General features: G+C 41.2%; 1 protein-coding gene across 3 annotated transcripts in view; it reads right to left on the reverse strand.

Moving 5' to 3' along the window:
• The window catches only part of TTYH1 (tweety family member 1), a 283569-nt gene that overhangs the window by 174550 nt on the left and 84671 nt on the right, over positions 1–24348 (reverse strand). For all 3 annotated transcript variants that reach the window (XM_089652576.1, XM_089652575.1, XM_089652577.1), the window contains exon 2: positions 18051–18223. In XM_089652576.1, coding sequence (XP_089508702.1) covers positions 18051–18223 — 173 coding nt within the window. The remainder of the gene's footprint in view (positions 1–18050; positions 18224–24348) is intronic.

Here is a 24348-nt window from a genome sequence, read left to right on the forward strand (position 1 = left end):
ATAAATAGACCCCTAAGTGTTGGGAGCCACAGGATTGCACTGCAGACCACAGAAAAGTCTCTGACCCCCCTCTTCCATAGTACAAGTTAAGAATATGACTATAACTGTAATGCATTACTATGAATTTTGCAGCTGCTGTAAGAGGTCTTGTTGGGGTGCTGGAGGAATTTTTGGGGTGGTTTACCACTGAATGCAACCTTCACATCTAAGAACCAGTAAGTTGCAATATATGAAATGTTTGTTCTTAGGTTTAGATATAAAGTACTTTAATCAGCAAATGCCCCTATGAACTTTTGGTTCCTGCCTTCAGGATGTTTTCCAGATTTGGTATATAGTGGAATGCTATTGTATCTAACATTTCAGTAATGCTCTAAAAGAGTAGTGACTCAGAAATAGTTTAACAAAGTCTCCTTGCTATTTTTAGAACTATATTTGAAGAATTGAAGATCATAGGAGATCAGTTTGGGTCAAGAAGAGCTCTGCACCGAGCTGTGCCACAAGTGCATTCTATGAAGGAATGACGGGGAACAAATGTTTTGCCTCCCATATGAACAAGAGTCCCTTTCAAATTACAGCACTATATTCACAAGCCTGGACAATGGATTCTCTGTCTGAACATTCTAAGGGGACCAGCAGGGTGATGCAGGCTGGGGCTGAATTTGAATTAAATAAAGCATAAACAAAAACCTCCAATTTCTTTTTGTCTTCTTTCTCTTTCCACTATGTTACATAATACAGTGTTATAGATGGGTATAAAGTATTCTTTGATATAGAAAATCATAGCTATTTTACATAAAGTGCATCACCTTGTTCGTATATATCGTAAGGTTCAACTTCACTATTATGACACATTTGAGACTGTAGTTTACAGTAGTTTACTGTGCTCATACACGGGCCCATGCACATTATGGCTGCTTCCTTCTGGCACTCTGCTAGTGTCTCCATGGTGTATGGTGGCCACGTGAGAAGGTACACAACAGATGCTTCTTCTCGAGCTCTGATAGTGTATGAGGTCATAGTTGTGGCAACTTTATGGCTTCATTTACACTTACACTCCAAACAGAACTTCTGCATTTGGAAAAGCTCAGTGCAGAAGTCAACTATTAAGTTTTCCAAATCCCTTTTTCCTGTGTTTAGACGTTTCTGGTTTAAAGCATGTTTGGATGCATTCACAAACATTTTCAACAGAAGAGCTGTATTTAGATTGTTTCGAATTCTGGACACACACAATTTTATTTTCTCTAAATGCAACTATACTGAACACACCTAAATGCATTTAAAAGTCTGGAAGATACCATTAGGAAATCGTTACCACAATTTATTGTCTACAAACATACACTAGGCTCATATAAATGCAAATTTGACACTGCAAGTGTGAATGAAGTCTATGATAGTCACAGATGGCTGCTCTCCTCAAGGTTCCACAACTCTAGAACAACAGTCATAGCCAGGGGCGGACTGACAACTCATGGGGCCCCCGGGCAATAGGGGATCATGGGGCCCCTGTGTCCTTGCCCAAACTCAAAAAAAACTATGAAAAAGGTACCAGGGGAATCTCATGGGGCCCCCTACTGACCCCGGGCCCTCGGGCAGTGCCCAAGTTTCCAAATGGTCAGTCCACCCCTGGTCAAAGCTTCAAAACACTTGACACACACATGTAGGCAGGTGCAGTCTGTAAGTAGTGCTGAGCTAGGCGGCAATACAGAAAGGGGAAAAAATTGTGGCGAACTTAGTTCCTCTATGTTTTTCTTCAGTCACCTGGGAGCAGCTGTCCAATTGGATGCTAGGCCCTGCGTGTCTGTGGCTATCTTAAGCAGAGCAGGGCTTATTTATGCCTCTGACCCCCTGAATTGGCACACGTTGTGTCAGTGGGTAGTGTAGGGACAGGTTCCCCACCCTTTAGGGAGAGAACTTAGCAGCAGGGAAAGGTTCTGAAGGAGAAGGGAAAGCGCAAGGACTATGCTGTCTACACTAAAGAAGCCTCCCAATTGGGTTTGACCGGCCAGGCCACATTCCCACTCCTCATTGCAGAAGCTGTCAGCATTATTCAAGGCACAGAATTGTTGCTGTGTATCCTGTAAGTGGCTGTGGAGGCTGTGTCCACTTGTTGGACCTGGTTATACCTTGCTGGAAAATTTACAATATACAGTTAATTTTACTCAGCCTCTGCATGATCTCTTCCACCGACACACCATGCTGCACCCTGCTCACACACAGAGGTTCGACATGATCTCCACTTTATTTTCCCACTGCTGTCTACCTACTTTAACCCATTGTACCACTCAGGTCCATGAGTAGTCTTAGAAATTAGAGTAGATTAAAGGTGCATATCCCATTTGTGAATAAGCAACATGTCTGTCTCCAAAGGAACAGCGATTACCCTGCAACTACAGATGATACCTCTGCTCCAGATATTGCTTGTAATGTAAGGCAATGTTTGCCCCTCTTTTAAGGTCAGTAAGCTCTGACATGTATTACTAGCAGTGCACACAGTAACTAACGAAAGTGAGGCTTCCTACCTGTTAGCTAGGTGTCTCATCACACAGCAGAAGCAAAGAACTGATTATAGTGAACCAAACTACATTTACCTAATGGCAAGAATACACTTCCACTGGAAACAGTGAGCCAGAACTAAACTGACCTAATCCTAGCACCTATCTAGGAGGGTGCTGCACATCAGTATTACCTACAGACTCCCTGCTGCTAATATTTTTCTGTTTCTGACTTACCATGTCTTGTTCTGCACCGTGATTCTGTGTGGGGCAATTATCTCAATAAATTGTATTACTTAGGTGCAATAGCATAGATTTTCCCTTATTACGTAGAAAAATCTTCACTTTTCAAGTTCAGGTCCCCTTTAACAGACCAGGTGGGATTGCCCTGTTTAGACCCTAGCTAATTAACTGTTGCACAGCTTTGAAAAGGTTTTTCAGTGCACAAAAAAAAAGTATTTGTAGTCTTCCTCTCACTATTTTGATGCAACAGATGTATGTAGGGTGAACCCATCTATTGGCTAAAGCTTAGTACATGCTATGAGAAAATTGGTGATTGTCCAATTTTCCACGAAGGTGCGTATCATGGTGTAACCAAGAAAGACATTAACTTGTATGAAAATTCAACAATGGCAAACATAGCTACATGCTAACAGCGTTATTATCGCAATAAAAATATATACTACTCTTCACTGTAGCTGTTTAATGATCTAGAATAATAAAGTTCTTTCTTTTGTAAGATTTCTATTCTCATTGCCATCTTCTTCAGGGTTGTTCTTTGTTTTTGATTCAGTTATTTCCGTATGATTACTGTACACATTGAACAAAAATCGGATGTTATGTGAACAAATGAGAAAAATTTTCTAGCTCACACTTTTTTTTTGTCCGAACAGTTGGAATCAGCTTTCGAAAGCACTATACTAAAGAGCAGGTTATCGACCGATCATTCCTCTTGCAGAATTTTCATCCGACTTTCTTATCATGTATGGGCCTTTAAAAGGAACTGATCAAATTAAAATATAGGAGCTGCCATTACTGACTTACTTTTAATAATACAAACTCCACGGCTTCCAGCCTGATATTATTTTGTCATTCCATGACATGAACAAGCATGCTTATTTCAGGTCAGTCAATACCTGATATGCACATTTCCAGGACAAAGACAGTCAGCAATGGAAGTGCTCATATTTCTGCCATGATAAACTATTAATCCCCACATTGAAGTGGTTTCTTACTTATTTGTACAAAGTAGATAACTTCAGTGTTCCTCTTTTTCTGGGGGAATAGCAGACCATTAGACGAGAAAATCCAACACAGGTAGCAGGCCTTTAGTCTAGGTTCACACCTAAGCGTTTTCCGCAGTGTTTTGTGTCTTGCAGAAACGCACTACAGTCCATTTAACATGATTAACGTGATACGTTCACATCTCTGTGTTTTCACCTGGTGTCTTTTTTTTAAAGAGTCAGAAACTTTTTAAAATTCAAAATGGTGTGTTTTTAGTTCTATAGACTTCAATGGAGACGCTGCAGAAAAGCATGTAGTGTGTTTTTGCTAAGCTTAAATCTGCCTAGCAACAAGAAAAAAAAAGCATAAAAAATGCAGCAAAAATGCAAAACGCACCGCAAAAAGCACTGCAGAAACGGATCAAACGCAAACTGCATAGGTGTGAACCTAGCCTTACCTTCTTTCTGCTGTAGCTACCTGGTAGGATTTGGGATATAAACAACACCTGGGATGCAGTATCCTATTAGCATAAATTTGATCAATACAAGTATTTAACCCAGACAGAACTGGCTTCTAATATAATTTATAGCCTCGAAAGTCACATAAATCCTAGAGATATCTCTGTTCTGGTCTCTTATAAGTAGTTCACTTACTAGATCAAAAATATAAATTTTTTATTGTTACAATGAATTATTTACTACAAAAATGATGACATACACATGCATAGTACACCAGGCATTAAAAAAACCCCATAAAAATCTTTCTTGCAGGGTATGCATTTGTAGCTCATATATGGATTAAATCATACATGTTTATTATTTCAAGTATTCTAGAAAGGTAAGTAGTATATCCATGCTAGCTATGAACTGTTTACACAATCCAATGTGCTATAGTGTATTCAATAATTCACACTAGCCTTGGCCAACTCTAGGCTAGGTGTATCAAAAGTAGAATAATAGCCCATATTGCATGGGACCAGGTATCTACTATTTATTTAGGCCACCCTAAATCCTTTTTGAGAAATATCTCCTATGAGCAATACATCAGGATTCACCAAAATTGTAGTGTGGACGAAGCCTTTTTAGAGGGAAGCTAAAGAATTAAGAGACAGACTGAAAAGACACAGTTATAAAAAACAAAGGACCATGTGAGGCTTGCAAAAGAGGAAAATGACAAGATACAACTGTTCATGACATACTGTACCCAGCATGCAAAGATTGGGGAGATACTGCAGAAACATTCCAGAATTTTAGGGGAGACTCCAGTCTTACCAGATTCAATACTGAACACACAGAAATTGTGTTCCTAAAGACAAGCGGCTATCAAGTGAATTTGAGAGTCATAAGAAGTCAACTTGCTGTATATATAAAGACTTTTTTAACTACTTCCCATCCTTGGGCCTTTTAAATGGCCTAAGGTTTAAGTGGTTATACCAGGATCATGGTTGAGGTTATAACCGTGATCCCAGTATCATTTTATACAGCAGGCAATCTCCTACCAGATAAAAGTGATCCAAGCAGCTGTACAGACACAGGATCACTTTTACAGGAGGCAGCAGGGGGTTCTGCCATAAATGCCGTGACTGCCTTTACTGGCGGCAGTGGAGACAGGTAGCTCTATGTGGGTATTGAAGCTGACATACTGCACAGTAAATGGCTTGCGATAGTAGCACCATGCATGCAAAAAGAGCTGCAGTTCTTACTGTAAAAGGTTAGAGACTGTTAAGTGTGGATTTGCACTTCTGCAATATACCCCGGCTACTAAGGAAGTAGCTCCTGATATATAGTATAGTAGTAGGACTACCCTAGTATTAGCACATACTTATGGAGCTGTGATCACAGATGTACCTTGTTCTATATCTATGTAGACACCTGTGCATGTAATTGGGCTACTCACACTGCATATTAAATACCTGCCAGCTAAGGTGTTAGCAATACTAAATATAGACTGGATACCTGTTCTCTGACAAGGAGGCTTGTTATTCCATTTTGATATGCCTAGCCTGGAGTTGACCAAGACTAGTCTGAACTCCTACCTACTCAATACCTCCAATTATTGGCAGCATGGGTTTTTTCTGTTGTATGTTTTATAAGGAAGAAGCCTTTACTAGATCCCACAGTGTATGCTACCTCTAATGTAAATGTCATTCATTGCATTTCAGTATCCACACGACTAGCCTTGGTGAATGTTCTTTTCTATGGTTTGATACTGGATGATTTTGCTGATTTCTCTTTTTCATTCACCGAGCACTGCTCTAGCAGTTTTAGTGTGGTTTATCCACTGGAGACTGTAATACTAGAGTAACCGTCTGTTTCTGGTCAATGTTTGTATTTTACTTGACCCCTGGAAATAGAGGAATTAAAAAAAAAGACTAATCTGAACTATATGAGTACTCTATAAGTACATTATAGCCACCTGGTTGTTTACACTGTTTGATGTTAGCATGGCTAATATACTGTATGTACCTTTTTGGAATACTTGAAAAATTATTCATCAATGATAATTAACTGTGAAACTCGAAGCAGTACTACTTAAATTGCAGTACTGATCTACTTCATATATGAGCCATAAATACTGTACATGCCCTGCAGGGAAGATTCCTAAGTGTGTTTATTGTCTGGTGTCTATGTACATGTAACCCCCCCCCCCCCCCCCCAGTTTAAGAGGCTTGCTAAAGCCTGGGTATGAGTCAGCTTGGGAATGAGTCAGCAAAGTTATTTAAGGTTAAGGCTGAGGGGCTCAGTTCTCTGATACCTCCTACTGTTCTAGAAACTTGGAGAAGTTTCTAGAAGCCAGTAGGCAGGAGTGAGGAGGGACTGATCTGCATACTTAGGGGGAATCTGGCCAATCCCAATGCAGGAGACTCCACTGTCCCACAGGGAAAGACAGCCTGTCAGCAGGGAAGGAGCCAGCCCAGTGTAAGGCCTGAAAGCAGCTTTAAACTTTAAAGCTACAGGACAGTGTGAGTACTTCTACACCCCTTGGGCCAAAGAAGGGAGATGGTGGTCAGGTGCAATACCCAACTAGTTCTCCCTGGGGCAGCATTATTTGTGTGTCTCTAAATCCCTTGCCCAGGGATACTCTCAAGACAGCCAGGTGGATGAGATTTTCATCTGGGGTCTGAAGAGGTTCATTGTGCATCCCATATACCCCTAGATCCCATCCAAGTTGTTAAAGCCTAAGAAAACAACAAAAAACAAGCTCATGGACTGTTTACTGACTGTGGATGAAAGTGTGGAAAATGCTTGTTGCCTGGCTATGCAGAGCTTAGGGGGACCCAAAAATTCAACAGCCCTCAAGAGAGTAGCGCTACATACAGTTGTGGTCAAACGTTTGCATACCCTAGTAGAGATCGTGAAATTTTGTCATTGAAATTAAAAATACGACTGATCATGCCAACAAAACTTTATTAGAAGGATAGTGATCATATGAACCCTATTATTATTACACAGTTGTTTGGCTCCTTTTTAAATAATAATGATAACAGAAATCACCAAAATGACCCTGATCAAAAGTTTACATAGCTTGAAATGTTTGGCCTTGGTACAAACACACAAGGTGAAACACACATGCTAAAATGGCAAGTAAAGGGTAATTTTTCCTACATCTGTGGCTTTTTAAATTGCAATTAATGTCTGTGTGTAAATAGTCAATGAGTTTGTTAGCTCTCACATAGATGCACTGAGCAGGATAGATACTGAGCCATGGGGAGCAGAAAGGAATTTGAGTCGTAGCAATTAAAACTGAGCCAATGAAAGACATGGGATGTGACTTGTGATATGACTTTGAAGTCGCATGACAAATCACATTGGTGTGAACTGAGTCTTACAAATTCTATAAAATGTGTAGTTTTTGTTATGTTTTAGTAACAGGATTATTAGATAACTTGAAAGGTATGAGATAGGTGTATTCCGCAAAGTAGGGCAATGGTGATGTGTAAATGTAGCATCTCATAGCAACCTTTAGGAAATCTCTAAAACCTTAACGTGGTTCTAAAGTCAAAAAGTTATATTTACCTTAATGTGCTACTTGCATTAAGGTACAAAACCTTCCACTTGCTGTTCCATTCCCTCCCCACAAATTTTTTCTTGATCCAATGCTGTGCCCAACTGCAGAAGCACTGGTCTCTCTTTCTGCTCTCACAGGATAGACTGAGAAGTGGAAACTACTGGTTTCTGCTGCTGTCCATCAAATCCAGTGAAGAGGGAACGGGGGTGTGGCCGGGCCGTACTGTGTGAGGCTATAGATACACACAGTCCTGCTCAGAAGTGCACCCACATGTGTGCCCACATAACTTGTGGCTTGCAAAGTGGCACAGGCAGGAGAGGAGAACTGGACAGCACTGGTGGGGAACTCCAGAAGAAGAGGTAAGGGGCGCTCTGTGCAATATCCTTTCACAGCGCAGGTAAGTATAAATCTCTTTTTTTATTTTAGAGAAAAATAGGAGCCTTTAGAATCGATTTAAAATTAAATATGACTGATTGACAGGGGTTATTGGATTATTCACATCATCTTTGCCCTTAGCACATCTTCACTGAATTTTCCCAGGTTTTAAGATATAAGACTAGATAAGGAAAAAGGAATAGTTCTCTTCTCTGACCCAGAAAGAGAGGGACTGAGAACAAGATAGGTATTGTTATGCAGCTGAGATGAGAGAGGCAGATCAGCACCAGTGCCACCCAGAACCAGTCAACAAGGAAAGCCTTGTGTGGCTGTCATTGGGCTCTGCAGAGTGTCATAAGCGGGATGCAAACGGTTACAATATCCTACCATAACTACTCTGTTATACAGCTCCTCAAATCAGCTTATTCAATAAACACACATTGCTTCTTCCAATGTTTTATTCAATAAGTGTGTTAAAGCGATACTAAAGGTTCATTTTTTTCTTGTAAAATAACAAACATGTCTATACTTACCTGCTCTGTGCGGTGGTTTTGCACAGAACACCCTGGATCCTCCTCTTCTCGGGTGCCCTGCCAGTGCTCTTGGCTCCTCCTTTCTGTCGGGTGCCCCCATAGCAAGCAGCCCCCATTCACACATGGAGCCACAGCTTGGCCCCCCCCCTCTCTCAACTCACTGATTGACTGGCTGTGATCGACAGCAGTGGGAGCCAATGGCTCCTGCTTGCTGTCTCAGCCAATGAGGAGGAATAGACCCAGGACAGCTGAGGATGTCGTGCACATCACTGGATTGCGATGGGGCTCAGGCACGTATTGAGGGGGTTGGGGACACTGCTGCACACAGAAGGTTTTTTACCTTCATGCATAGAATACATGTAGGTACAAAACCTTGAGTCTTTACAACCGCTTTTATCGTTATAAATAACACTATAAGGAACAAACCATAACTACAGCAGCCAATAAGAATCCACCTTCTTCTGCCCCTCTTCAGGTTACTGCACTTTGCACGTAAAGCTTTGTTCTGATTGGCAGTCAATCAGAATTAAAGTGGTTCTTCAGTCACTTTTACAAACATTAAAAGGCAACCACTACAAAAACTGTAGCTGCTGACTTAACCACTTGCCTACCGGGCACTTATACCCCCTTCCTGCCCAGGCCAATTTTCAGCTTTCAGCACTGTTGCACTTTGAATGACAATATGCAACACTGCACTCATATGACATTTTTATCATTTTTTTCACACAAATAGAGCTTTCTTTTGGTGGTATTTAATCGCCGTTGGGTGTTTTATTGTTTGCACTATAAACAATAACATTGCAAAAAATTAAAAAAAAAAAAGGTTTTGTTTTTATTATAAAATTTTGCAAACAGGTAATTTTTCTCCTTCACTGATATGTGTTGATGAGGCTGCACTGAGTGGCAGCACTGATGGGCACTGATAGGCGGCACTGATGAGGTGGCACGGATAGGCAGCACTGATGGGCACTGCTAGGCAGCACTGCTAAGCGGCACTGATGACCTGACACTGATGAGGTGGCACTGATGATGCTGCACTGATATGCAACAATCATGGGCACTGATAGGCAGCATTGATGGGCACTGATGGGTGGCACTTACTGGCAGCACTGCTGGGCACTGATGGGTGGCACTGCTGGGCAGCACTGGTGGGTGGCACTGATGGGTGGCACTGCTGGGCACTGGTGGGTAGCACTGCTGGGCACAGGTGGGTGGCACTACTAGGCACTGATGGGCCCAGGTGGGTGGTACTCCTGGGCACTGATGGGCACAGGTGGGTGGCACTGCTGGTCACAGGTGAGTGACACTGGTGGGTGGCACTGCTGGGCACTGATCATCAGTGCCCTGATGATGGGTGCCGATCCGTCCTCTGATAGTTGACAGTTATCGGCAGTACTGTGACAGCATGAGGAAAGTGCAGCCAATAATGATCTGCTGTGTCATTGGCCAATGACAGCGGCCTTTTACCATGTCACGTGATCATCTGTGTCTGTAGGAGACAGCGATCATGGAGATCGCCGGGGGCGAGCGGGAATGCGCATTCTGGGAGGACATCATATGATGCCCTCCCAGAACTGGACAACCGCACTGTAGTCATCATTCAGCTATGGCAAGTGGTTAATAGACAGACATTTACCTGTCCAGGGATCCAGCGCAGTCCTTGCCTGGGTTGGTTTGTTTGCCAGTCTTCGATACACGGCACTGACATGTTAAGTGTAGGCAGCCGGCTATGACTCCTTTTGGCTTCACAGCTCGCTGTCCGCTGAGAGCCACGCAAAGCTTTGTGAATGGTCCCACAGCTTTCTGGGACCATTGCCATGGCCCAGAAGAATGCAGGAAGGGAGGGAGAGAGTAGAACTTCTGCTTGGATCGACTAGGGGAGTGGGTACCTGTCAAAACTAGGTACCCGCTCCCCCCCTAAAAAAATATTTTCCAAATATGTCAGAAGAGGTGGGGGCAGAAAAAGGAAGAGCAGAACTAACCCTTTTGGGTGAAGTTCTGCTTTAAGCTTTTAGTCACCTGAATAAGTAAAACACTGAAATCTGGTTGGGTGGTATTGATAAATACACTTTAGACACAACTGTTGTTTCAATTGCTTTATTACTATATTAGATGATCATGTTGCCTCTTTGAAGATATGAAAAAAACAAAGACCTTTTACACCCCCTTATTTCACCATCCATTCCTCAGATCCTTGCTCTGTTCAATATGTAAGAAATGGATCATAGGGCATGGTGATGGACCAGGCATTTGAAATGAAAGAATACATTACAATACAATACATTCCATCACTTCTGAAGTTGTATTTTATCATTCTATCGTACAAGAATTCTTGTAAGTTCTTCATTTTCGATATGAGACTAGCATGCAAAAAAAACCACATGATCATTTGTCTGATATTCTCTTCGTGTGTACAAGGCTTTGGGCCGCATTCACACTTTGCAATTTTGAATTGCGAGCAGAATCACTGAGATTCTGCCCATATTCCCAATTGTACTGCAATCATGGCAAAATGTACCACCTTTGTTTGGGTGACATTCATTCTTAATAGCACCTGACAACCACGATTGTCACGTGCCAGAATTGTGGTAAAATGCATCATGACCTAGTGTTTTCTGATTTATGTTTCTCTAATCATTCATTTTTAAATGTTTAATAAAAGAGTTATAGAAATTTTCACTTCGTTTGCAAATCACATTCCTGTGCTTTGTACAAGAAACAGGACAGATTGCAGAATAAAACTAACACTTTATATGTACAGTGACAATAGTTCTAGAAGTACCAATCTAGCTACTTTTTTTTTTGTCTTTATCCGAAGTCCAAAAGAACTTATAAAGGAAAGATGGTTTTGATTTGCGTAGCTACACCCATTCTCTTCTTGATTGGGTAGTGACTGAGTAATGATCAGGGGTGGACTGACAACTCATGGGGCCCCCGGGCAATAGGGGATCATGGGGCCCCTGTGTCCTTGCCCAAACTCAAAAAAGTCTATGAAAAAGGTACCAGGGGCATCTCATGGGCCCCCTACTGACCCAGGGCCCTCGGGCAGTGCCAGAGTTTCCAAATGGTCAGTCCACCCCTGGTAATGATTACATCTCTCAATCACATCGAGATACTGGAGGATAGGAGAATAGGAGGGAGGTTTGAGAAGCATAGGTTCTTCTCCTTCTTTCTGCCTTCAGCAAAGGAAAGTAAACAATGTAGCACAGGATACCCACATGAGAGAACTGATGCTACTGCAGAGAAGGCCAAACAGAGGTTGGGGCGAAGGGGGGCAGAGCTGGGCTGCTTGCCAGACTATGTGACTTGATTCAGCACTTCATTTCCCTCTATATATATGGAAAAGAAGGAGGAATGGAAGGGGGGGGGGTCGCAGACTGGAGAAGAAAGCCTGCAGCTGCAAGACCAGTTTGTTATTATCATACAACATTGCCATCCTGTCATTGAGTTGCTGATTACGCAGTGGGTGTATGATGAACACAGTGGGGCCAGATCCAAACATTAAGATGCCGATATATATAAAGCAGTGGTATGACCTAACTGTAGGCACATCGCTGCTTTAAAAAAATGACAGCATTGTGCTACAGAATGGAGGTGGGGGTGAGGGAATGCCAGGAGGAGGAGGAAATCTGTCACAGGTCATGCAATAGGGCTCTCCTCCTGTCTAGGAACGTTCTCTGCAACATTATGAGGAGAACACTCCATAAGACACCACATGGTCCAAACCACATTCTACATTTTATGAATGAAACTTCTAATGTAGGTGTTGTGTGAACTATTCACTATTATGTCCTGTGGATAGCAGTATCGCTCTCCATTACAAATAAAGATTTACCCACTTTATGTTTAAAAGCCTCATACATGGCAGTGCTGTCAGAAAGCTCTATTTGGACTGCTCTTCATCCTCCTTTTCTTTACAGTATTCTAATAGTCATCCTGGGGTTTATATATTGCACCATCGCTCCTGATCCACCCCAAAAAAACTTCCCAGGTTTGCCTTTTACAGACTATAATGATGGCCAAGCAGGAGTTAACAAATCTCAACCCTTTGATGTCACATTGCACTACCTGTCAGTAGACCAGACTAGCCCCTTAACCACCCTATGCACCCCTTGGTAGAGGCAGGGACATGCACAGCTTTAACTCCACATCAGGGGCATACTGTATGTCCTTCACCACCATTTTGAGAAGCACAAAGGTGCTTTCTGTGGCCATTTTTTGGAAGGCGCCGATGGCTCCTTTTTTATCTGCAAAATGGATGAAAGAAATATGCAGTTGCAGCTTTTCATTACTGGCTTTTCCTGCTGCTCCACTATGTGCACCTTGTGATAATTGTGAATGGTGGAGAAGAGGAGGGGTTCAAGTTCCAAATTTCAGACCCTACACTATACATAGTATACTAAGGACCACTACATTTCATATGCTGCATTGTATGTTATGTGGTGCAGACTGCTACACTCCATATGTTGCATACTCTAGACTGCAACAATAAATATGCTGCGCTGGACCTTATATAATCCACACTGTCCACTTGGTACATTTTATACCATATTTAAATCAAAACCACCTCCAAATATACTCATATAAAGTCAACTCCCCCACAGCACAATCAACACCCTCACCCCTGAAGATGTACAAATGATATAATGTGAAAAATACTATAAAAAGTTGAAAAAGAAAAATTATATAATATAACAACAGTGAAGTCCAATCCCTAATCAGTCCACCAAATATGAACCATAACCTTCCTGTGTAATCACAGTGCAAAATAAAGTCCAAAAGGATAATGAATCCTTCCAGTGATATCCACGATATATATATCTCAAAGAAAAAGAAATATCATATAGTGCATTACCTTTTATAAACAAATAACATCACTCTAGCGGATACCCCATACAATTTATGCAGTGAATATCTGTGAAAAATTGTGAGAAAAAAACGTGAAACAATCAGTGAAAACACTGTGTATGTGAATCACTCTTCAGTGCCACACAAAAGAAACAATTCAAACTGGTTTTCCTTTTGGACTTTATTTTGCACTGTCATTACACAGGAAGGTTATGGTTCATATTTGGTGGACTAATTAGGGATTGGACTTCACTGTTGTTATATTATATAATTTTTCTTTTTCAACTTTTTATGGTATTTTTCACATTATAACATTTTATACCATACCACTTCACTCTGTTGTATATAACATACTGTTTACCACTAATCATATAGTAATTATATAAATATCATGGGCAAAGGGTTGTGATATTCAGCCTATAGCAACCAACTAGAGTTCAGCTTTCATTGTCATTCTAGAAAAGGTAAATCAATTAAGATGACTAATTCAGGATACTGCATGTTTGCAAGTCTATTTTACCTTATTGATTAAATGCTACAGCACTGTAGATTTTTATCCTGTATACTGCTTGGTTTGCATTAAAGCAGAGTTCCAGCTGAAAAAAAATACATAAAATCAGCAGCTACAAAAACTGTAGCTGCTGACTTTTAAAATACAGAAACGTACCTGTCCCTCATTCCAGCGGTGTCCTCCCCACGGCTGGTTTCACTGGCCGTCTTCTCTTCCTGGCGCCGGCATCTTTAGTGTGGGCACCCAGCTGTGACAGCTTGCGGCTTCACAGCCAGGTGCCCACTGAGCATGTAAGAGAAGCGCTGCGCTTTGTGAATGGCCTGTAGTCTTCTGGGACCTGTCACGTGTCCCAGAAGATTACGGGGAGGGAGGGGGGAGGACAACTTCTGCTTCCGATCGCCTAGGCGATCGCAGTGGAAGTGGGAGCGAGTACCTGTCAAATTCGAGGTGCCAATCCTTAATGGGCAGCGGGGGACAAAGCATTAACGCGGAACTTCTCTTTTTGGGTGGAACTCCGCTTTAAGTCTCTGTTCTCAATATGTCCTATAACTAGGAGACACAAATCTAAACAAATCATATCATACATTGAACCATTCTGTACATGTTTTTGAATTATTTTGTAGCCTGGAAGAAGGGGTGCACAATACCCCTGAAACGCATGGGATCCTTTTCGTAATGTACCAAGTAAAAATGACACTATTTGGAAAGGCAGTTTCTTGATTTCATCTCCTCAATCTTAGTATTTTTGGTACTAGTCCACAAATGCTTTTCTCACATCTAGTGCCACAATTCAAATCTACCAGTTTTCTCATATCACCCTTTAAATGTGTGTCACTGCATATATTGATTGATATTGTGATATAAAATATTTCCAACATCAGAGATCATGTTTGCTTCTTCCTAGTACAGCTAAAGATAGTATGAGGGATGACACTTCGGGCCCTGTTTGTCATTATTCTCACACACAGCACACCTGATTAATTAGCAGAGCTTGTAAGTGTGACTTGTCAAACATAAGTAACATTGTTGGTGTGATTGATAACAGCCTAAAGACATTATTCCACACTTTCCATAATGCATATTGTGATGTAAATGTTCTGCAGCAGGATTTATCCTCTGGAGCTGATACACTTAATCTCCTCAGTGCTGGATGGGATTGCTATGAAGTGCTGTATGCTGTTCTAGGTAGTTTATGATGAGCTGTTCTAGTCATTGCTATGATGTCAAGGGAGCAGGAAGCAAAAATCATCCAGAACTATCAAAGCGAACCTGACAGGACTTTTGATGCTACATGACCAGATATCTGCCTTAATGCACTCATATACAAACAGAGAGAACATACAAGTCAGGCTCTAACTGTCAGGCTGGTAACATGTGGAAAACATTTCACATTTTACTAACGGGTAGCTAGCTCTGTTTTGCATCCAGGATTTTTCTTTGTTATGTACTGTTGATAAATAGCTGTCCGAACAAATTGTATCACTGGAGGCACATTTGGAATGTATAATGTAATTTTTTAACGTACAGATTTACTTCTAAAATCAGGAAATGTGTAACTAGATCTCTCTGAGATTTTCATAAAAAAATAGCAATCTTTCTACCCATAAAAGATGGCAGCAAAACAAAAACCCATGATCATTGTGGACATATCAGTGGTAGTCCTGTCTACACCGAAGAGGTTACTGCTCTGCAATGACCCATCTAAGTGCTGTAGTTGGTGCTAGCATTATCAAGTCATTAAAGTAGCTGTGAGAAAAGAAAATATATGATCTTGCTGAGGCCTGGTTGCTTTTGATACCTACAACACCTGACATAGTTGAGACCTACAACATCTGACTTAGTTGAGACCTACAACATCTGACTTAGTTGAGACCTACAACATCTGACCAGTGGCAGACTGACAACACATGGGGCCCCTGGGCAATAGGGGATCATGGGGCCCCTGTGTCCTTGCCCAAACTCAAAAAAGCCTATGAAAAAGGTACCAGGGGCATCTCATGGGGCCCCCTACTGACCCCGGGCCCTCGGGCAGTGCCCGAGTTTCCAAATGGTCAGTCCGCCCCTGCATCTGACTTAGTTGAAACCTACAACATCTGACTTAGTTGAGACCTACAACACCTGACATAGTTGAGACCTACAACACCTGACATAGTTGAGACCTACAACATCTGACTTAGTTGAGACCTATAACATCTGACTTAGTTGAGACCTACAACATCTGACTTAGTTGAGACCTATAACATCTGACTTAGTTGAGACCTACAACATCTGACATAGTTGAGACCTACAACATCTGACTTAGTTGAGACCTACAACATCTGACTTAGTTGAGACCTACAACACCTGACTTAGTTGAGACCTACAACACCTGACATAGTTGAGACCTACAACATTTGACTTAGTTGAGACCTACAACATCTGACTTAGTTGAGACCTACAACATCTGACTTAGTTGAGACCTACAACATCTGACTTAGTTGAGACCTACAACACCTGACATAGTTGAGACATACAACACCTGACATAGTTGAGACCTACAACATCTGACTTAGCTGAGACCTACAACATCTGACTTAGTTGAGACCTACAACATCTGACTTGGTTGTTTTGCTGAATTCAACATAAACAGCTAAATACACAAAAAATATATGGTATACAAGCTGTTAGACCTGTTACTTAATTTGTAATTTTGTCCATTCATGCCTGTGATTTACATTAGAAAAGGTCTATGAAAAATCAAGGGCAGTGTAATCGCTTTTAGAAACTGTAACAAAAGCTTGAGTATGCTTTATACCTGTAGCTGGTTGTATGTTACACTGTAACCTTCGTATTACATAAAGCTGTTGTGAGGAATCAGCTCAAGTGCTGCGCTTGAAGGACACAGTCCACTGACCAAAATCTTTGTTTTAGGGCTTTCTTGCCTATTCTTATTACAATAATAGCTCACAGAAACACAAACATTTTTATCTATGCAGGGTTTTGTTCAGCATCTCCCTGCTATAAGAAAATACTTTTGCCTCCTGATTTTCAATTTGCAGGCACACTGGGCCACACAGGGCCTTCAGACTTAGGCCCTTGTCTCTATCCTCCAGACAGAACTCAAAATTCTCTGTACACACATGCACCTCTTGCTGTACTGGTTTCCACTCTGACCCCTGGATAGAGACCTCCTTTCTCCTGGGTGGAGCACTGAACTACTACATGCATCTCACTTATAAGAGATGTGCATTCCTACCCACACAGGGTGCTGGCTACAGACAAATCTTGGACCCAGGATTGGAGACTTCACTTCTTCCAAGTATCTACAAAGCCCCTGGGCTCCAGGAGCCATTCCAGGACTAATTCCTGAAGGCACTGAACAACTAGCTTCCTCTGTACCAAACATTCATTTTGGAGCCTCTCAACCAGTATGCATTATAACCCTGCATGTCACTTAACCCTACTCACACAGTGAAAGGGCATTGTATCGTCACACTGTATTTCTATATATTGACAAAAAAATGCTTTAAATGCTCCAATTCATTTAAAAACTGTTAATAATGTACATTATAGTTTTAAGAAATAGTTTTATCTGCAAAATTTTGTCAGTATAAATTTGTCTTAGTTTGACTTTCCCTAATGCGAACCCGTGGCAAGGGTGAACAAATGAAAAATGACTTGAACATATCAAAACAAGGCACCACCCAGCTAAATGTACATTTGAAAAAATGAATGGTACATTCTTACTAAGTAATTTGTAATTATGTTCAGCCAGTTTTTCATACATCACTGCTCTGTGGCATAGCTAGACAAATTGCAAATTTACTTAAAGGTTTAGTAATGCAGTAGCCTTTTTCAGCTTTCCACTCCATCATGCTAAGTGGACAATGAGTCAGCATCGTCAAAACCAAAAACCATTAAAGTTACCCTTTAATTTATAAAAGGTATATGCAGCCCAACTGGGTAATCTGCAGTTTTAATAAACATTATGTATTGATGGTAAATAGCATACTGTGTAAAATGTATTCCAATGGAGATACGGAACAAAACACCTATTTTGATGAACAATGCCATACTCACCAGCATATAATCACAGCTGCTACACAGCTCCAGGTGATACAGCAGACACGACTGCTCTTCGAGTCTTCCTCTTCCTGAGAACTGCAGCAGCAGAATCGTATTAAATACACGCAGATTAAGACAAGGCTGATGGCCAGGCAAAGTCCAGCAATGCCAACAAGGAAGAGAAGAGCCTAGAGGGAAACACAAAGGAAAAGTTATTAGGGTACTATAACGTAAAGGTTGACAACTGGGGTCCACCAAGGTGGAAGTTCAAATTATTCAGACAATAGCAGTGTATATCTGCAGGAACAAAGCAAGCGTTTATGATCTTCAGTTATTCTGAAGGCAGGAACTACATGGTCTTCTTGTGAGAAAGCTAGCACAGAGTAGTGAATGCATCTTACCCTAATCTGGACAGGTAGTAGTGAAAGGACAGTGAGTACATTAGGTGCTCCCTAACCAGATACTATAGATATGTGAAGACTATTGTCAGGAACCATCGCGACGTATGGGTCTACACATGCGTAGGTGTCTGCCAAGATGTATAAGTGGCAGGGCACTAGGACCCAGGCGCAGCCGTCGTCCGGACAGTACTAGGCAGGCACTGGGACCCAGGCTACGCCTGTCAGGTGCAGGGCGGGCTATTTAAACTAGCCCTGCACAGACACTTGTTGCCGAATGGTCTTTGTATCCTGTTACCTGTGTGTGAGTACTTCTGATCTGGATTGTTTTGACCTTGTTGCCTTCTCCCGTCCTGACCCCTTGGCTTGCCTGACTCTGCTCCTGGATGTTCTCGTTTATATCTGACCTCCTGGTATTGACCCTGCATGTGACCCGACTATCCTTTGCCTACCGTTTTGTACCTTACCGATCCGCTAGTTACCGACCCGGCCTGCATGACTCTGATTTAGCTCATCCATCCACCCACCCCGCAGGAATCACTAGGCTCCCTTACATCAGACTCCTAGCTCTCTGGAGCCCCTGTCAGACTCCTCTACCCCTGTTGGAGATACCTGGTAGTTGCGACCTGGTACCGGAGCGCTCCAAGTCCATCCCCACCATTAGGGGCCCTGGTGAACAAGTGCTCCGGTGCTTAGACTCCGCACTCTGGGGAGGCTCTACCGGGGGACTGATAGAGGTGCTGTCAGGCGGTCCGTTACAACTATCTACTTACTGTAGGAAGTTGGAGAGCTACACTACATTACATTTTTATATCAAAGACTTTTTGGGTCTGCATACCTTCTTTGGCCATTAAAAGAGGTTCCACTTACCCTGTTGATTTGCCTTTTTATTGAATACTATGAAGGATACAGAAAGAGAAGTAGGGGCAGGACAGTGGCTAAGTGGTTAGCACTTCCACCTGGCAGCACTAGGGTTGTTGGTTCAAATCCCAACCATGGCACCACCTGCCTGGAGTTTGTATCTTCTCTCTGTGCCTGCATGGATTTCCTCCAGGTACTCCCATTTCCTCCCACTTTCTAAAAGACATGCTGGTTCCTGTCTAAATTGGCCCTAGTATGTATGAATGTGAGTTAGGGACCTTAGATTATATGATGCTTGAGGATTAGGAACTGCTGTGAATGTACAATATATATATATATATATATATATATATATATATATATATATATATATGTGAGTGTGTGTGTGTGTGCAAGTGCTGCATAAATTTACAGCACTATATAAGTACCTGTAATAATAATAAATTGGAACATATAAAGGTAGTAGGAACAACCAAAATCCTAAAGAGGAGATGAAGGGGGGAGGAGGTCTCATTGTTGGAGTATGGAAGCTATAACAAGCCCTGGGTTATAGCATTTTTGAGTGGAATAATCATTGAAAGTATAACTAGAGACAAAACTTTTTTGTTTTTGTTTTAGATGGGGATGAGGGATTACACACCTCTCAGGTTTTTATTGCGGTCTATGTCCCTGTTTAGGGAGATTCACCCTCTTTATTTGTCCTGTTTACCATTATAAATGAAAGTGAAAGTAAACGAAAATGGCAATTTTGGGTTGTACCCAGAAAGGTGATAGAGAGGAAACCTTCCAATGGGGACACTAGTTCTGGTGACCTGGGAGGCCCTAAGTGATTTCCTTAATTTGCTGGAATTTCCACTCACTTTCTGTTTTGGCTGTGGGACAGGAAGTGAAGATAAATCTCCTCAGTGGTACACAGATGGCGAAAATAAACCTTTCAGGAATTATAACTCTCCCTTATTCTATCTGAAATGTAAAAAAAAGTTAAAGTTTTGCCTATAGTTTTACTTGCAAGAAAGCACTGTTTTAGTTTCCAATTGCAACTAGAGTGTTCCTTCTGTATCCCACTCTATACCAAAAGTGTTTGTGAACCTAAACCTAAATTTAATACATCATGCAAGTTGCATTTATATATCCCAATGCAATGCTAATTATTTTACTTAACTTGTTAATTTGCTACTGTAATGTCTACTTTAAAATATAAAAAATGAATTAATACCACTAGGCAATGGGCATAGTTCCACCAGATAAGGTCACTATTATCTTTAATGGGAATTTCATACAAGTGGGACAATAATGCCTCAAGGAAGAGTCAATAACATTTTGTTTTATATTATTTTTAAATTGCTAACTTAAGCATCTGAACAGCTCATTCCATCCTCAACTAATATTTTGGCAATGGAGAGTTCTGGTGTACAAACTGCTTTTAATTTTTGGAATCTCCGACTTGGGCACAGGAGTCCTGACATAATAAAAAAAATAAAAAAATTAACTGAGAATGACTATGCAAGTGGAATAAAAATGAGTCTGTGTGATCAAACAATGAAATGCACCAGCTGCATAAAAGGAAACATGACAAGAAAAGCCTTTCCAAAGCAGAGTAACAGCAGAGCTAGGAAATCTCTGGACTTAATTAATTCAGATCTTTGCGGTGCAATGGAAAAATTGACTCATTTCTTTAATTGATAATTACTTCAGGTATATTACACTATATCTATTACACAGCAAAAGTGAAGTACCAGAGAAACTTGAACAGTATTTGGCCCAATTAAGCAAAAAATTTGGCAAAACACCAAGTGCATTGTGTACAGACAATGAAACTGAATATACAGGTGATAATACAGGGGATTCTCAGAAAGCATGGTATAATATTTCAAACTACTGTATCATACAACTCAGAACAAAATGGGTTTGCAGAAAGAATGAACTGTACTCTATGTGAGAGTGGCTGAGCCATGCTGTTTCATGCAGATATGCCAACCACATACTGGGGGGGAGGCAATTAGGACAGCACGCTATCTCCAAAATCAACTTCCAGGAAAATCAACTGATAAAACTCTGTATGAACTGTCAAATGGAAAAGCCCCAAATTTGAACCATCTAAAAATGTTTGGAAGCAAAGCCTATGTGCACATCCCAAATGGAAAGCGTACAAAATGGGATGCTTGCGCAAAGGAAGGTGTACTTGTGGGGTGCAATGAATCTCAAAAGGGATACAGAATTCTACACCAAGACACATAGAAATTAATACAGACAATCCAAATATTGTAAAAGAAGAAACCAGACTACAAGAGGCTTTCAATCAGGAAATCCACCAGAAGAAATAAAGGTATCCCAGCCAAACATCTGTATTATGTTGCTCGCATAGCAAGAAACCAAAGCCAGATTCATGGGATGAGATGCAAAGACTTTCAACCTACGAGATACAAAAGTGGATCAGAGCTGCTGATGAAGAGATGACATCTCTTAGTGAACTGAAACAGGTTCATAGAACTGAGATCCAAAAAGGATGTTGAGTTGGGGTGTTGGAATACAATGTTCATGCATTTTTGTACAACTATATCAGCATCAGTATTCAGTAGAGATATATTCTTAAAACAGGAGATGGCAGTGTTTATAAGTTTGTAGCTGCATCTATGGTTCTATGCTATGTGTTTTCTCTATAAAAAAAGTTCCTTTTTCCTGTTTGCAGAGAAGCAGCAAATAAACACACGTAGACTATGCACTGTCTATTCTGTAGGGCGAGATACATAATACCTAACAAATGCTTTGTGCATTTGTGGGCAGAGCTATCAATCTGAATGCTCAATAAACCATCATCTCTCCTGTTCAATGAGCTGGGGGTGATCAAGAAACAAGTAAAGTTAAACCAGAAAATAGTACAATGGCCTACCTAGGTAGCTGTCTGGTAGAGATTTGAAAAATCCCAAGAACAGCCAGGTTATAGGATGGGTAATTGGCCATATGATCAGGTAGAGATTGACTGTAACTTGCAGTTTACTAAACGTTTGCAAAGTTAGGATCAATGCAAGTTCTTTGTTTACTTCCTGCAAAATGTATGTATTTATTTGCCATAAAATGTATATAACAATCACTTATAACACAAAACCTAGATGCACCAAATCCATACTAATGAAACTTAAATCAGCAGGAGGCATTGGAGTACCTGATATTAGAGACTATTATAGAGAAAATTATGGAGCATAATTGAACATTCACTAATTCCTAGTCATGATCTCAAACAACACCTGCTATCCCCATCCATATTTCCTAACTTTGCCCTGTTAATTCAATCAAGTGCCAGGGATAAATTCAAAGCTTCTGATTTTTGTGTTCTACAGTTACAAAGGGACTGAAAGTCTGAACTTCCCTTAAAAGCACGGGAAGTGACATTAGAGGTTAAATCAAGTAAAACAGTACATCATCAGTATAGGCTGCTACTTTGTGGGAGGTTTTGCCCAAGGTCAGGCCGTGGATATCTGAGTTGGATCTTATCATCTTAAGAAAATGTTCAAAGTGAGAATGAAAATGAGTGGGGAGAGGGGGCATCCCTGGCGAGTGCAGTTAGTGACATTGAAACCATGCAAGGGAGTGTCATTACAATTAATTGCTACTGTGGGTGACCAGTAAAGAACTTTGATCCATGTTAGCTTAGGGTTAGGAAGGATGATGATATGTTAAAGAGTCAGGTCCATGTATTCCCATTCCACTCATTTGAAGGCCCTCTCGACGTATATAGAAAGTAGGAGGAGCAGAATGGTTTCTAACCAACTGTATGTGATCAGGTCCAGGGTTCTGATCAAGTTATTCAGATTCAGAATATTTTATTAATCTTAAAAGGGAAGTTACTAAGGTACAATTACATTCAACAAGACAACAGTGACAAAAACTTTAGCTAAGATTACAGTTTAAATATAACATTTTTTTAACTGTATTAACAGTGTTCCAGGTCTGAGGTTGCTGTACTGAGCCAAATTTGCTAGGCTCAAGTCTCAATGGAGCCTATAGTAATGCAAGCTGAATCCTTGGGTTGGATACTTGAATTTTGAGTGGTGTTGCCTCCACAATCAAGGGGGTTATTGGGGGAATCTTCAGGTCGCTTCAGGTAGCTTGTTGTAGCCACCCAGTCAAGATACCCTCACAGTTCAGGAACCAAAACAGCATGGGGAGCTGAAAAGGTAAGTGGAAAGTAAAGATGTAGCCCTGTTTGTGAACGATCAGGTAAAAGGGGTGTTCCCACTTATATGTAATCATATTGCTTTGGACCTTATCCAGAAGAGGCTTTAGTAGCCAGCACATAAAAACAGCATGGCAGGATAGGTCAGGTAAAATCTGGATTGTGTGAAATGTTCCCTTGCTGCCATGCCTTCCAGATGATTTTCCCTTTAATGATAAAACATGGATTCAGCATTGAACATTTCTACAATGGTTGGTGTTGTGGGGTGCATTTCACCTCCCCGCAACTCAATAGACTTGGTCAAGTTCCAGATGTTCCATGAGTAGCTTTCTCAGAACCCCAGTGAGGATAGCTAGAATGGAGTCTCAGAAATCTCTGTTGCCTGTGTGATTAATTTGAAAGGTTATAAACCCGCTAATGGAGAGCTGCGATATCCAATGACCTTGCCTCGCCATTGCCAGGCCACACCTTCTTTGGAGTGCATCTTTATTACACACTTTCCGTAGGCTTGCAAAAAAAGGACTAATTAAAAGTCCAGAGTACTCACCGAGAGTTAAATGTACATAATTTGGAGTCTGATTACAGCACAAAATCTGGGGTCTGTTTACAATGGGTCACTGAGCAATCAATGCACATACTAGGGGGTTATTAGAATTGTAAGAGGGGCAGAGCACCCTTGTGCAAACTGAGAAGACATCCACTGTGTGTGTAATTGAACTTGGTGAACAATCAGTATGGCCAATTGTGCTTAAGAGTGAAAGCTGCTAAAAGCGAATGGTGAAACATGGACCTGGACCTAAACATTATGCAGTGCACACATATTCTGCAGTCCTTGCACCCAAAACATATGTCCTAATTACTGTGCTCACAGACTTACAGA

The sequence above is a fragment of the Staurois parvus genome, unplaced genomic scaffold (genome assembly GCF_062004578.1).
Source record: "Staurois parvus isolate SC_StPar_1 unplaced genomic scaffold, SC_StPar_1.0 ptg000686l, whole genome shotgun sequence".
In the NCBI taxonomy this organism is placed as follows: domain Eukaryota; kingdom Metazoa; phylum Chordata; class Amphibia; order Anura; family Ranidae; genus Staurois; species Staurois parvus.